Source organism: Melospiza melodia, chromosome 1 (assembly GCF_035770615.1).
Source record: "Melospiza melodia melodia isolate bMelMel2 chromosome 1, bMelMel2.pri, whole genome shotgun sequence".
NCBI lineage: Eukaryota > Metazoa > Chordata > Aves > Passeriformes > Passerellidae > Melospiza > Melospiza melodia.
Genome location: NC_086194.1, coordinates 155895307 through 155910968, shown reverse-complemented (window position 1 = coordinate 155910968; position 15662 = coordinate 155895307). Strand labels below are relative to the sequence as shown.

Here is a 15662-nt window from a genome sequence, read left to right as displayed (position 1 = left end):
GGAAGCGGCAGCGGGGGAGCCTGCCCGCCCTGGGAGCCCGTCCCGAATCCCCGGGGCTGCCTCACGGACCGAGCTCCCTCCGTGCGCTGCAGCAGCCGCTGGGCGCTCCGGGCAGCTCTGCTCCCCCGAGCGGGGACCCACGGCCCCGGGCCCGGCTCGCTGTGTCCCGGCCTGAGCGGGGCGGGCGCGGAGGGAGCCGCGGGGTCCCGCCGGCAGCCCCCGGCCTCCCCCGGGGGGAAGGCGGCTCTGGCCCGCGCCCAGCCCTGCCCTGCCCTGCCCAGCCCCGCGGGGAGGACGCGAGGCCGCGGCGCTCTATAAAAGCCCCGGGCCGGGAGGGGGGCACCGGGGCAGCGGGACGGGGCGCGGGCGGCGGCACCATGGCCCAGTCCGTGTGGGGCTACGACAGCGACAACGGTGAGCGGGCTCGGGGAACCGCGGGGCCAGCACGGCCCGGCTGAGCAGGGGCGACAATTCTGTGTCTTTGTCCCTCAGGACCCGAGCGCTGGCACGAAAACTACCCCCTGGCCAAGGGCGACAAGCAGTCGCCCATTGAGATCAACAGCAAGGATGTGCAGCACGACTCCTCTCTCTCCTCCTGGCACGCCAGCTATGACCCCGGGGCTGCGAAAACCATCCTGAACAACGGGCGCACCTGCCGCGTCGTCTTCGACGACACTTTTGATCGATCAGGTCGGTTTGTATTTTTTGAGGGTTGTTAGGGATCAAGGTTTGCAAAGCGCCGGGTATCAAAAGCATCCTTTAGTATCCAGCTTGTGCAGGCCAGCAGAGAAAAGTCACTTGGGAACGTAAAAAATGTGCTCTGGGAGTTTATTCTGGTGGATCTGAAGGGGGACAGAAAGGCTGTTAGCTGCAGGGGAGCTCCTGAAATACAGACTCTGCTGGATGGTGGACTTCTCCCTATGTCACGTCCTTCCACACAGACACCACATCTTCAGGGTTTGTGTAAGGGACAAGAGTGGGGCTCAGAGGGGTTTAGAAAGCTCTGAGGCACTTTGTAAACCAAAAACTTGTATATGCATTTCTGCTGACTATGATCTTGATTTCTTCTGCATGGCAATTCTTCAGGTACTTCAAAGCCTGAAAAAGTTATGAAAATAGCATTTATGTAAATACCATTTTATAGTTTCTGGAAAACTGTGAAACAGCTTTGTTATTTAATTGAGAGCAAGCAATCTCATAGATCTAAATTAAATTGTTCAAAACTTGATTGCAGAGCTCTATCTGTGTAGCTCTGGATGCAGACAGGCAACAACTGTCAAAATGAATAATAAATTCACAATATCATATAATGCAAAGACATCTCAAAAGCATGCAGTATTGATTCATCCTTCACCAAGAAGGAAAGCAATCTAATTAATGGAAAGCAGCTACTTTCCTTTGTATTTTTGTGCATCTGCTTTGATTGCACTTGTATTGAGATTTTGTTCGTAGTCAGCTATATCACTAATGAAATATATCCATAGTACATTGAAAGATCACTTTCCTGCTTATCTTAATGGTCCCCTTTTTTCCTGGATTTCTTTATTTATCATTGCAGCTGCTTGTTATTGTTCCATGTCTCTCAGACGGAATCTCAACTATTTAGAATGAGAACTGTCCCTAAGTTGTGTATTTTTATGGTCCTTTAGTATTCATTAGCACAGTTTCTACACAGCGGCCTCATAAATTGCACTTTTATTACCATAGAAACACAGAATGGTTGGGATTGGAAGTGACCTTAATGATCATCTAGTTCCGATCATTCCCTCATCACCACCTTCCACTAGACCAGGATCCTAAAGATGCATCCAGCCTGGCCTTGAACATTTCCAGGGATGGAGCATCCATGCTTCTTCATGCAACCTGTTCCAGTACCTCATCAACCTCACACTAAAAAATTTCTTCCTAATATCCAATGTAACCATACTCCCTTTCAGTTTGAAGACATTCTTCTTTGCCCTGTCACTATCTACAAGTTCTGTTTAAAAGCCAGAATGCCCTCCAAAAGCTCTGCATAAAATGAATGCCATCACTGAAAGCATGGGAATGAAATTGGTAATGAACATTTTCACATGGTGGCTCTGTTCTATCTTTACAGCGTCTTTCCTAGAGGCTGAAATGTTTTAGGCTGCTCAAGAAGTTGACTGCTTCCAGTTTGGCCAAACCAAAGGCAGCCCTTGGTGCAGCGCTTCCTCTAAATCACCTTCCTTACTCTTCCTCCCTGTCTCTCCCCTCCCAGTCACTTCTGTTGCTCCAGTGTGTGCAGTCACTCCTGGCTGCCCTTACCTTCTGCACGTTGCTGGGCAGTAATTTAGACTCAGTTGTTTCATAGGCACATGTCTGATCAGAATCAAATACAATGCTTGACAGTTCTGAAATACCACTTTACTACCTTCATTTTTTGGCTTCTGCAGTGCTAAGAGATGAGGATAAGCAACAGTTACAGATTCCATTTAAATTGGAAAAAGAAATATAGTTGAAGATAATTTTTTTTCCAAACACATGGAAGTATTTGAATGTCAGAAAGATTTGGTTTTATGCTAGAGAGATTTGTATGCTGTTATGAAGGGATGTTTTCAAGTTCTTCACAGTATTTTAGCTCTGGAAAGGGCAACCTGTTAGAAATGAGTGGTAAATGAGTTTCCAAACCTTACACTGACTTAGCTTTTAAACGTAGGTAGATCACATAAAGTGAACTCCTGCCTCCCATTGATTCCACTGTAAAATGGCAACCAAATCCTTTTGAGGAGTTGGGCCTTAGATTCTATGCCTTTTTTTGTCCTATATTAGAAGGTCAAATAATAACAAGTATTTTTCCATTGAAGGCTTCTACAGAAGTTTTGCTCAATATTACTCAATATATTACTCAATACTATACTGAATTATGATTATTTATGTATGAACAAAGTAAAGAAGTAAAGTAAGAGGAACTACATGCTTAAGTCTCAACAGTGTTTTTCTTCTGTCCCTCCTCTTGATGGTTGTGACACCTAACAACTAAAAAGGGAAACTGCAAAGTTAAACATTTGCTCTGTATAGGTATTCCAACTTGTAGGATATCAAGAATTCATTTGAGACCATTGGGCAAAAGAGGATTTCAATGTTAACTTTGAACTTCAAAGCTATTGGTAGAAGTTCAAACTTGAATGCTATTTAAACAAGGCCTTCTGGCACTGCAGTTGTGAACTACATTATCAGCTTTCTGTGTAAGGAAACACGACTCATTCCAACCTTAGGTAATGAATGAAAAATACATTTGAGAGCTTATCCTCTAAGCAGTCCCTGCTCAAAAGAATCTCCAGGCTGAAAGAGCAGGTGTGATGTTTTGAAAGTCAGAGTTGATGTCAACTGTCAGACTGATGCATGGTCAGCATTATTTGGCTAAGCACAGCAGAAGTAACAGCTACTTCATTTCCCTTTTTGGTGACTCAAGAACAATTTTCTAACTCACTTGACCTAAACTTTATTGTCTTCCCTCACTTCCAAGAAATAGATAATTTTAAATTTTTAATATGTTTTTAGAAACAGCTAACTATGTGTAACCATTGTGTTGATGCCTTGTGAAGGCTGACCTAGAGTAGACACTAGACGGAGCTAAAGAATAAAGTAGGTACTTATTAGAAAGCTTTAACGGATATACCTTGGGCAGCACAAGGTGACCTGTAAAAAATATGCCAGTCATGGACTGGAAATACTTTCTGAAGCACCTTTTGGTTAATTTAATGGCCCTAACACTAATCTTTCTTTAAAAGACCCTTTCTTAACAAGAATCACCTGTGAACACCCCTTCTCTCTCCATACCAGGAACCGCAGTGCGTCCACTTGCCAGGAGAAAAGGGAAGGTTGGGCAGCTGGGGTTTGACTCTGTGCTTGACTCACAGTTTTCCCATGGAACAGAACTCCCGATAACACAATTTAGCCTCAGCCACGTAAAGTGGCGAGCGTGCTGGCTGCAGGAGGGAGCCGCGGGGTGGTGGCGGTGTCGGTATCGGTGTCGGTGGCTGTGGCGGTGTCGGTATCGGTGGCTGTGCCGGTGTCGGTGCCGGTGTCGGGGCTGACGCCGCCGTGTCCCCCATGCAGTGCTGAGGGGCGGCCCGCTGAGCGGCGCCTACCGCCTGCGCCAGCTGCACCTGCACTGGGGCTCCTGCGACCAGCACGGCTCCGAGCACGTCATCGACGGCGTCAAGTACGCGGCAGAGGTAGGGCGGGCTCCAACAGCTCCAACAGCGGCGCTCCGCGCTGGAATTCGACTGGTTTCGCATCTGAACGCTTTAACCATGCTCCCTCTTGGAAGTGTTTAGCCACTGATTTTTCTGCGCCTGTGAAACTCGCGCATGCTGCTTAACATGCAGTGGGATAAAGTCGCATCCGCCAACAAATGCATCCCTGCAAGTATCTACTAACACGGATTTCTTCACGCCAGAGTTTATTGCTGCTATTTTACAATGTTTCAAAAATATTTCCGACGAAGCAATCTGTTATTTCCAAATAGGAAGAGCTGCTGAAGGGTTTTTTTGGCTTTTAGTCATTTCTGGTATAGCTTGAGTTACCAAGTTAGTTTCAAACGAATAGAAAAACTCACCAAAATCACATTTGATAAGCTGACATTCAAAATCAGATCCGTCTTAAAACTGGTTCAGAACATGTTTTAGTTTCTGAACATCTCAGCTTTAAAATAGCTGGGTTTCTTTTCAGGAACCACAGAAAATATGTTTGGGTTTTGTTTATTTGTTTTTTAATCTTTTTTATGTAAACCACTGCAGGGCTGTTGTCCTAATTTGTTAAATTTCATGAATGCTTTAGACCCTGAAGATTTTTTTCAGGTCCTAAATGTAAGTGAATTAGCTATTGAGGGTAGAGAATTGTGAGCAAAGGCTGCCTCCTTCCTCCACCTTATTTGAGAACAGGCTCAAAATACATACCTATGCCCACAAAAATCCTGCAGTGCTGTTTTCCTGCCTTCCAGCTACACTCTCAAGGCCCAGAGCTTGGAGAAGCTTTGCCCACCTCTCACAGGACAAAACTGAGGCAGATATTTTCAGGGTCAATGTGCGCAGACATTGCAGAGAGGACTGCGGTGATGGCTTAGGATTTTTTTTCTGTTCCTTAACCACAGCTAATCTTTGCTGGTATTCTGCTTTCTGTGGTCAACCAAAGAGAAGAAAATCTGCTTCCTCAAACTATTTCTTGGCTAGTTCAAGCGCAGATTTTTATCTTACTTTTGTTAGCAGTACTCATTGATGGGGGAAGAAAGCCTGGAATATATGTACTTTGGCTACATTGCAACCAAAGATATATGGTTGCTCCAGTGGCTACATTGCAACCAAAGATATATGGTTGCTCCAGCTTTATCCTTAGCATTGAAATCCTTATTCTCAAGAGAAAAGAAACAGAGAACTATAGATTCATTCATATTCAAGACAATTTTTTTTTTGTTACTTTAAATAAACTTTTAAAAAATACTTTCTTTTCCCCCATATGACTGTGTTCCAATGCACCTTAATCTGAGGTTGCACACTGCTAGAGCTTTATGCATGAGCTAGAGATTTTCTGGACAGGGATTTTCTGAAATATTTTTTGAAAATATTTTTCAAATTTTTTGAAAATTTTGAAATATATCCTGAGAATACAGCATTGTTGAAAGTAAATATGAGGGAAAAAAGGCACATTATATCCCACAGTAGATATGAGAAAGAAATGTCAGATTATATCCCCACTCCCTTCCAGTACAATGTGCTGACAGTAGTAAGAGGTACAAACCAATAACGTATGCGTTACATACAACCCAGTGTAAATCCCTGAGCTGACATCTGCATAACCTGAAGATCTAAAAATGTACTTGAGATGAAGTGCATGTCAGTAGGTGTTTTATGCACTGCATGTGTGCATGTCATGTGCTTGGATTAAACTATTTATAGTTGCATTGTCTGATATTATGTGGTAAACTCAATTTTCTTTGTTCTATGCTTCAATTAGATGCAAAGCAATGCTTTATGGAAAGCAAAAGCATATAAAAGCATGGGAACAGCAGTAAGAAATACTTACATTGAGTTTTCTTTTTCATGTCCATTCCTTTACTTACTGTGTACCAGAATATTTTCTTAATTTAATTTAAAGTGAAGATTGTGCTGTTGACAATTTCTTGTATTTAAAACTGAGGTTTAACTGATTTTTAGTTAACTGATTTTTAATTATGATTTCAGTTACATATGGTGCACTGGAACCCAAAACACGGTAATTTTGCTGGAGCTTTAAAACAACCTGATGGTGTAGCTGTTGTGGGAATTTTTCTGAAAGTAAGTAGCAAATATTCAGTCTTTGTAATTTTTTTGTATTTTTCCTCTTTCTCTAGTGCCAGGGGAAATGTTACCATTGTTTTTTCCTGCACTGCAGCCTTTTCCTGTGGTGTGGACTGGGTGAGGAGGAGGGTCTGCATAGGCTGAGTGTTTCCTCTCATCTTTTGTGTCTTTTGGCTGCTAGCAGGTGTTGTATCTGCCTGTCAGCAAGGTTATGTTGACTGATTCCCTTCTCTGGTCTCTCATTGATTCCCACACAAGCTAGGAATCAAAATGAATTCAATGAACCTACTCCAAAAAGAAAGAATTGATGGTAAAATAAGACCACTCAACATTCTAACCTTGAAATAGAGAAATTTTTAAACAAAATAATACTGCACCAGTATTTTCAGATCGATTTTTTATAAACTCAACAGAAAGAAAGTAATCCTTGTATCAGATCTACATGTGGTCTAGGACATTGAGAAATGCTAACGGGCACACAGCCTAATAGTGATAAAGTACAGAAACTTCAGTCCATTCAGCTGCAGGTGGGCATTTCAGCTTGAACACATCAGGGAAGAGGTGTCCTTTTATTGTTTTATCACTAGTAAGTGGCATTTGTAAAAGCAAGAGCAAGTGGATGTAATTAATTTTGCTACAGTGTCCCTGGACAGAGTGGATGCAGTGTTGTTTTAATTCTATTACACTGTGAGCCAACCTGACCTTTTCTCTTGTGGTTAGTCAAAATTGAAGGTCAGCACCTGTCCAGATTCTCCCCTATGCTATGTCTTTCAATTCTTTTGTCATTCCTTTTGGTCTATTTTAGGCTAAAGCTTTATGTTGTCAAACACAACTTAAAAAGCACACCACTATATTCCTATTAACCATGATAAGGTCAGCTAAAAGATCTTGAAAAGTAAGTAGTATCATTGTCTTCTCTGGCCCTCTTTCCCTGTTTCCTTCTTGCTCTTTGATGAAGGAGTGGTTGTTTTTCTCTGAATTTGTCATTTTCCATTACTGGGTTTTGGGATACTACTAAAACAGGATTGAATTGCCTTCTGAGAAATTGAAGTTAATCGATTTTGGAACAAGACATGGCAATAACTGTACATCTTACTCATACTGCCTTCACTCTTCTGGGAAGTCAAAGCTTTTGCAAGTACTAAATGTCATGAATACAAGCTATAAAGTTACCCCTCTACCTTATAGCTTGAGGTCATCTAGACATTAATTCATTACATGTCTTGCATCAAGTCTGATCTGTGTGCGTGCGTGCTGCAGGATGAAGTGTCTGCAGGAACTGCAGCCCTTCAGGCTATCAAGACTTTGCCAAGTGCTCAGACATCCCACGGTGGCTGGGGGTTTCTTTTGAAGCAGGAGCCAAGGGCTAAGCCCTGGGTAGTGACACTGAGTGTGCAGCACATTCCTCAGACAGGCGTGATGCCTTCTAGCATCCTTCAGCACATGTCCAAATTGCAAAGCCAGCCACTGGAGTCTGCTATTTTGGATGTTCTCTGAACACATAATTTTCTGTCAGTCCCTACTGGATTCTCTGAGACTGCTGCTGCCTAATGTGGCAGATGGGATGTGCTGAATCTCTTTCAAATACTGTGGAACATGATGAAAAACATACAGGATTTGTGCTTTGCATTACAGGTTGGGCAAACTCCCAAACCAGAAATGAAGAGAATTCTTGAAGAAATTGAAAACATTAAGACTAAGGTATCAAAACAAATTTTTTTTGTGATATAATGTAGCTGGAAAGCCACAGAAGCAGGAATCAGTAGTTCAGATTCATATTTTGGCATAGTTTTGATGCCAAACCATAGCACCAGAGATGACACATTTTACTGTGGGGCATGATACTTTCTTTTGCTTAATTAAATATTTAACTCCTCACTTCTGCAACTATTCTTGTTGAAGGTGATTTTTTTATCAATCCTTGCATACATAGTTAATAGTCTTATTGGTACTGCTCTGTAAAAAATATGCCAGTGGGCCAATACCAAGAAGAAATTAAAAGCTTTTTGAATTTGAAGACAACAGTGGCCAAAAAAAATTGCACATAGCAGAGTCAGAAATTTAGTTAGCCTAAAATGAGAAGAAACTAGTAGCAATTATGGAACAGGCTCCCAGTCAGTGTAAGGGAGATTAAAAATGTTACTAGTTTTAAGAAGGAACTGTATTGATAAGAGGAACTACATGGTGCAGTTCCTGGCCGGTCCTAAGTTCTCTCTTCCTATGATACTAGCTCAAATAGCATTGCAAATACATTCCAAACTGTTTTTCAGTTAAATTAATGATCTAAGGCACCAATCCATGGATCTATTTCATGGATACAGCTGCTGAAGGGAGTTATTTGCAGAGAACTGCAATATTGCATCTATTGTCACTTAGCATTATCATTTACAATAAACTTAATCTCTAGGTGTACTTTAACAATTATACTTCATTATAAACTTTGTGATTCTAATACTAAAAGTTGTTGTTTCTGTTTTTTTTTTTATTTATTTCACCTTAAACATGTTACCAGATCACCAAATTTGTTGGCATTTTCTTGCAGATTTGCCAGAATTCCTTGCATTTATTGCATGTATGTGTGTACTGCCATTGATGTGCAGGTCTGAGCCTGACAGCTCTTATCTCCTTTGTAAGAGTCATGTTAATTTTATTTTTTCAACACAGTTTTCAAATGCAATTAAGTTGTTTCTGCTGAGGCAACTGAAGGTTATTTTTTCACCCTATCCTTGCCCCCGCCTCAATGTGTCAATGGTATCTCTTTTTATGGCTTTCTCTCATAATGACTATATCATTTTTTTGGCCATTTACATGTAGCAGTTCTGGAAAAAGCAACAGTTGAACTAAAGCAGAGAAAGACAAGTGCATATACAAAGAACCACATATTGTATTTTATTTCTTATTTATTTTCTGTCATCACAGACATTTTCCCAAGATTACTTATTTTCAGAAAGATTAATGGGTGGTGTTGCTGGTGTATTTATCACACATGCAGTTTCAATTGCTCTGCTGCATTACAGGTGAAGAAGTTGGTCACTGTACTTTATTTACTGAAAAAGCACAATTTTGTGAATTTATTTGCAAATTCATATTGAACTTACAGCACAATCTTTTCAGGAGGGTACAATTGGAGTCTCTCTTTCTACTCTTAATTTGTGCAATGATGCATGGAAACAATTTCAGCTTCTGCCACTCAGTTTGTTCTAATCTAGAGAAGATTCTCCATGATAGAAGAAGGAAATAGGAATAATATGTCTTCCTTCCCAGAACTGTATCCAAAATATCAATAGAGAAATGAACTGCATTTCCTTGGTTAGTTTTTGTTGCCCAGAGGGAACAAGGAATACTCATCACAGTCCTGTGGAGTTACAATCCTATTTGGTGGCAGACTTAGCAGGAAATGTTGTCTGATGTCTGCTTTCTCCCTTGTCTGGTGGTAATCACCTTGAATTGTAAGATATTTAGGACCCAGTACTCTTACAAGAAATATTTTAATTTTTTACTAAGTGTAATAGCACCAACAAAAAGACTGAGTATGTCACCATGAATATATAACTAGAGCAAAATCTTGGGAGGAGAGAGATGCAGATTTAAATTTCTCCAGACAGAAGAGGAGACTGTAAGGAATCTGAGATAAATGCCTGGCCACTATCCTGTTGGATAAAAAGGGTAACAGTTCCAGCAATGCCACAGGCTTTAACTTTTATCCCAATGGCCCAAAATAAAACACAATTTTGATAATTCCAGAATAGAAAAATGTAAAAATTAGTTTGCTTTAATCCCACACAATTCAGCTTGTAACTTCTTTTAATTTATGAATGTAATCAAAATGTCAGTTATTACTAATTGCTGGGATAGTGCTTGACAAGAAGAAAAGGAGATTGATTTCTTGCATGAATCTTGGTATTTAATTGCTTCCTTTATAATAACGTAGATACTGATGACTTTTAAGATGCAGATCTCTAGACTTACTGCAGAGAATTGTTTTGTTTCCCTAAGGGAAAGGAGGCTCCTTTTCTGCACTTTGATCCTTCAATTCTTTTCCCCAAATCTCGTGACTACTGGACCTACCATGGTTCATTCACCACACCCCCCTGTGAGGAGTGCATCACTTGGATTCTCCTGCGGGAGCCAATTGAAGTCAGCTCAGATCAGGTAAACTCCAGCCAGCTCTGCTGCTCCTTTTCCAGTTCCCAGCAGTGTCTCAGTATGCCAGGGTGACGATTTGCAAGCCCTGTGTAACCCTGCACTTTTTGATAGGGGAATCTTTAGCTGCGGACAGTGAGAAACTGCCTGCAGAATGGACTGTTGAAATGGGCTGTGAAACTGACCCTGAGAATCAGGTGCCCTAACAGGACCCTTCCTGGAACAGCCTCAGCAGTGGTGTTCTTGGGATCCAGAAAACCTGCTAAGGCAGAGCCTTAGCCACAAAATTCAGCCATCATGGAAGTCTCAGTTCATTCTACGTGCTTTACAATTAAGTGGAAAGTGAGATTAATATTTTGCTGCTTTCCTAGTTTAAGAAATTGCTGGTCCAGGCGTTGACTTCTTAAAAGCTTTGAGTGAGCAAGATCAAACAACCTACAACCTACAAACCTGAACATTCATACAAATTAATGTACCACTTGCATTTACAGACCAAAAAAAAAAAAGCCTGTCTGGATAAGGTGACATTTTTAGTTCTTGTGTCAAAAATTTTGGCTATTTATACCACTTTCTGCTTCAGCAACACAAGTCAGGGTATATCCTTTCTACTGAAATGGCTGTTTTCAAAATAGATTTATTTTGCATTTGGATGAAAGGGTAACAATTAACAACAATTATCAACACTGAAATTAGGTTAATTTGAATAACAGCAGCTGAGTGCTGAATTCATGATTCAATTTAATAATCCAGTTGGCATATCTCTGCCTTACAGATCAAAATACAAACTTCTGCACCAGCTTTTTCTATCACTGCCTTGCACTGGCATAGGTCTGGATCTTCCTTCACAGATAGCTGTATTTTCACAAGGTATTTGCCTGCTGTCTAGCTCCAGCTGGGAGCAGGCCCTATTCTTTTTCCACACTATGGGTGTGAATCAGAGAAAAATCTAAAAGAAGCCCAGGCAAGGGTCAGATGATGAACTGCTCTGTGGATGAAGAGTGTGAAGATCCACAGAAACAGTGCCAGCTCCTGGGCTGCAGCAATCTTTATCACTAATCCCAGCATCGTTAGCGACTGTTGTTGTCATTGTGTGCTTGTGACTTCACAAGAAAATTCCCTTTTCATCTCAGAGTTTGTTCTAGAGTAAGGTCTACAGTGCTTCCACATGGACACTTGAATTTTTCTTCCTTGCAGATGGCAAAGCTCCGTAGCCTTTCCAAGAACTCTGAGAATGAACCTGTGAGCCCTCTTGTTGACAACTGGCGCCCACCGCAGCCCCTGAAGGGCAGGATAGTGAGAGCCTCGTTCAAGTGAAATCTCAAGTCTCACTCTGCTGAACCTGAGTGAGAAAATCTCTACATCACAAAAGTGTAGTTAGTTTTTTGCTGTCTACTGCTTTTCCTCTGGATCCAAGTCTGTGTTTCTCAGTTTGAAATTCTGAGTGGTAAAAGTAAATCTATTTTTAAAAGCAGAAGAATACTGTATACAAATACTAAACATAATAAGCAAATGTGAGAAGTAATGATTCTTGACCAAATATGCCTCAGCATTTATGGTCACTTCTCTGCCTTGTAGTCTTATAAGAAAAACAGGCTCAGTTTCAATATTTAAAATTAAGTTCAAATGCAATATAATAAGGCAAAAAAATAACCAGTAGTTCAGGAAAGCAGAAGTAATGGTAGATGAACAGGAGGGAAATGCCTGTCTGCACTGTGATCTTGCTCAGACACCCCACCCTCAGAGGAGACATCCAAAGAATAAGTACCCTTTTAACATACCAGATTTTCCCTTCCCTGTCTTGTTCATAGTTTTTTATCCAAGATTAGATTAGTGGTCTGAGGGTAAAATCAGGCACACTCAGTTTCTGAGTGAAGAAGAAAAGAGACTTTGCTGTCATTTCAGCATTTGCTGTCTTCAGCATATCCTGCTCTTCACCCACCCAGTGTGGAGTCCTGCTGGTATCATATTGCCTTCTATTTAGCATATCAACTTTAGTACTGCTGAGGGAGAAGTGCCTTTCTTCTGCTGCTCCATGTTATCTCCCAGAATGATGGATTTTTGGTGCTTTGCCTGCTTTCTATATTTGACACCTTAATAGTTTGCCTGTTAGGGATTTTGTTGCATATGGAAAGGATCTCTCTGGATGATTCATATGTGTCACTTGGGATAAATCCAGATTAAGTCACCTAAGTGTTTGTTTATTTGACTCTGTAGCTGGAGAATATAAATGGATTCTGTTTGGCTCAGTTCCTTTGTGGGGAGACACATCAGTTTTCAAATAAGATCCAAGTAAGGAATCACTGGCAGACAGAAACATCTATATCAACTTCCCCTGTCCTTCATCATGCACACTTCATCATTTCAGAGTACAAGTACCATCTAGGTTGAACCCACACAGAGATCATGTGAATAAAGATATACATTATATCCAACACCCAGGTGATTATTCAGTATTGGACATAGAGGAGATTGGATGGTCAAAGGTGGTGCATATATAAATCCCACTGCACGGGCAGCTTCTGGGTTCTCTGTGTTCCTGTAACTCATAGGAATGGTACTGTAGGTAGCAGTGGGTGTTCTTCTGGAGATGTTGCCACAAACATGTTCACAGCAGCATTTATGAGGGATATGTCAAAGTCTGAAAAAAACCAGACTACAAATGGCTGGAACAGGCATTTCCCAGTTTGTCTTAATTATTTCACTTTCACTTTATTACAAAAAAGGGTGCTCCAACAGGGAAGTAATGAATGGGCAACACTGGACAAATTCTGCTGTTATTACCAGTACAATTCAGTGAGAACCCAGAAATTAAACTGAGGGCAGATTTAGATCCTTTTTATTCATTTAGAATTGTTCTAAGGAATACTAAATTCCCATTGAAAGTTAGTATTTTAGTTTATTAGGATTGTATTAGGATTGTATTTTGCTTAGTATAAAGCAGTTTCTTTTAAAAAATTAAGTTTATGTGAGTAGAAACTGAAGTATTGATTGAATCCTGTTTACAAATGTTTTGGCACTGGCTTGATTTTATCAGAAGATCAGCTTTTGATATTATGAGTGCAGCACTTGTAAAGGTATTGATTTTAGGAGTCCCTTAGATCTTCTTGAAACTTTGGATCTGTAAATCTTCTCAACACATAAAAATGTTACTACAGAAAGCTCATAAGCAACAATTTTTTTCTACTGACATATTTCTTATGTGCAAAATGCCTTCTCACATGCATATGAGGTTGATCTTGGTGATGAGAAAATTTTAACACAACTGAGACAAGGGTTTGAGTCTTTCGACCTAAAAGCCATTGACTGTGATGTTTTAATCTCTTGTTATTGAAGCAATAAAACAAGGTTAGTTGTCTGCACTTGAAATAACTGCTTTTATGTCTTGAGAGAATAAATAAATTGACTTACATAAAAAAATAAATTGATTGCTGTTTTTATGCTAAGTGATGACTGAAAGTAGCAAAAACTTAGTAGAAAACCTTGCTGCTCCTTTCTTTGATACATATGCTTGTAATCCAAGGGGAACAGACATTTTAGTACTTTTTAGCTGTTGGAGTTTAGGAAAAGAAGCACATCAGTTAGCTGAAATGTTACATAATTCTGAAAACTCTTGATTAGTTTATACTTTTGAAGCACACAAACTTGTTAAAGAATAATTGCCTGCAAAGCAGACAATGAGTGCACATTGCTTGGTTTGCATATTTCCTCCACTGCTTTTGAAAGGTACAAAGGTACAATAGAAGTTTATGAACTACTGAAATAGTGGTTTTGGTTCCAACAATCAACATTTGGTTTGTATGTTGGCAAAAAGGAAAATACAGTCTGAAATTTATATTGCTTCCTCATGCATCTCCTCTGATGCCATTATCTCTTCAAACTATTACTACACAAAAATATCAGCCTCACCAAAAATATGCTTTAAAGTTGTTTTTTTTCCCTTGAAGAATAAAGTGCACACAGTTTTGTTCCATTGCCTTTCTTCCTTTGATGAAAAGTGTAGCTCAGCATTGATTACCTTGGTGACAAAATCAGAATATGTGGATTCTAACCCTGCTGCCCCATGTATCTTAGAGAAAAAAAACAAACAAACCCAGTAAAAATCCTTATGAATTTAGTGCCTATAATGTATATATTAATTAGAAGGGCAGCCAAGTGATTCACATTGATTACCACCAATGAGGTTTTGACAAAAACTTGCCCAGTTTCCCACACCTCACAAGAGAAATTACTAGAAAAATTAAAAGCTTATTGCTGTAGTTTCAAAGCTTTTATTTACTAATTGAAACAGGTATCACCATCTTTTGGTCATGTGTAAACTTGTAGGTGAATTGTGAATTCCTGGTATGGCACTCATGTACAACCAGCTATAATGCTACATTTTTAAAAATAATTTTCATATTCAAAATATATTTTCATTTTTGTAGTAACTACAAAATGAAAATAACATGTATCTTTTTTTTCTGTATCTCAAAGAAAGATGCTCCTGGATGTCCTTGCTGATGCTTCTGTGCTGAGTAATCAGCATTGAAGAACATTCATATTGTCAAGGAATTGTACAAAATGGAACAGTATCTGTTTCTTCCTGAGGCATTTTGTCCCATGCCTCAGCAAAGGGAGCAGTTGTATGATGTGTGTTCTACCTTGTCTATCTGCCTTCCATCTCAATGAATTCTGGCATTTATCTTAGTCAATACTGGAGCACAAAACATGTATTCAAGAATTATTTTATTTCCAAGCCCAAGAATTCAATAGAACATTTTATAAGATTCCCCACTCCCAAGAATTTAAGAGAACTTTTTGTAAAATTCCTCACTCCCACAAAAGGTAAGGTGCAACTAACGATGAATTAGAGATCAAATCAAACTCAAGGGTTTTTTTTAAACATAGTTTTTAAAGTATCTTCTTTTCAGTTTACAGCTGCCGCACACATTGATTTGCAAAAAAAGTGCAATAACATTAAATTAACATATTTGGGGTTATTTCTGAGGGAGAGACAGAAAAACTGTACAGTTTTGTGTTCATTAAAGCACACAAACAGATTTGAATACAGATGGAGAAGTTGTGATATTACTGGGAAAATAAGCACCAACACAGTATTGCTATTATAGAAAATTTAAACTATATTTGGACTAAATAGCACAATATTTGCAAGAATGTCCATGAACTTAAATGAGCAAAACACTTGTAGAATCCTAGGCCTGATCTGGACCTTAAAGACCA

The 15662-nt window shown here is 39.9% G+C and overlaps 1 protein-coding gene across 1 annotated transcript; it reads left to right on the top strand.

The window, feature by feature from the left end:
- Positions 1-333: 333 nt before the first annotated feature.
- On the top strand, positions 334-13863 carry LOC134427276 (carbonic anhydrase 3-like). Its single transcript, XM_063172983.1, has 7 exons — positions 334-414; positions 493-690; positions 4081-4199; positions 6204-6296; positions 7935-8000; positions 10296-10451; positions 11637-13863. The coding sequence occupies exons 1-7, from the start codon at positions 378-380 to the stop codon at positions 11754-11756; spliced, it is 789 nt and encodes a 262-aa protein (XP_063029053.1). The 5' UTR covers positions 334-377; the 3' UTR covers positions 11757-13863.
- Positions 13864-15662: the final 1799 nt, after the last annotated feature.

Excerpts from the sequence above, each read along its gene's own strand:
- LOC134427276 (XM_063172983.1), top strand. The coding sequence starts at position 378 with ATGGCCCAGTCCGTGTGGGGCTACGACAGCGACAACG. Across the intron at positions 691-4,080 it reads CGACACTTTTGATCGATCAG|TGCTGAGGGGCGGCCCGCTG; the intron begins GTCGGTTTGTAT and ends TCCCCCATGCAG. Across the intron at positions 6,297-7,934 it reads TTGTGGGAATTTTTCTGAAA|GTTGGGCAAACTCCCAAACC; the intron begins GTAAGTAGCAAA and ends TTTGCATTACAG.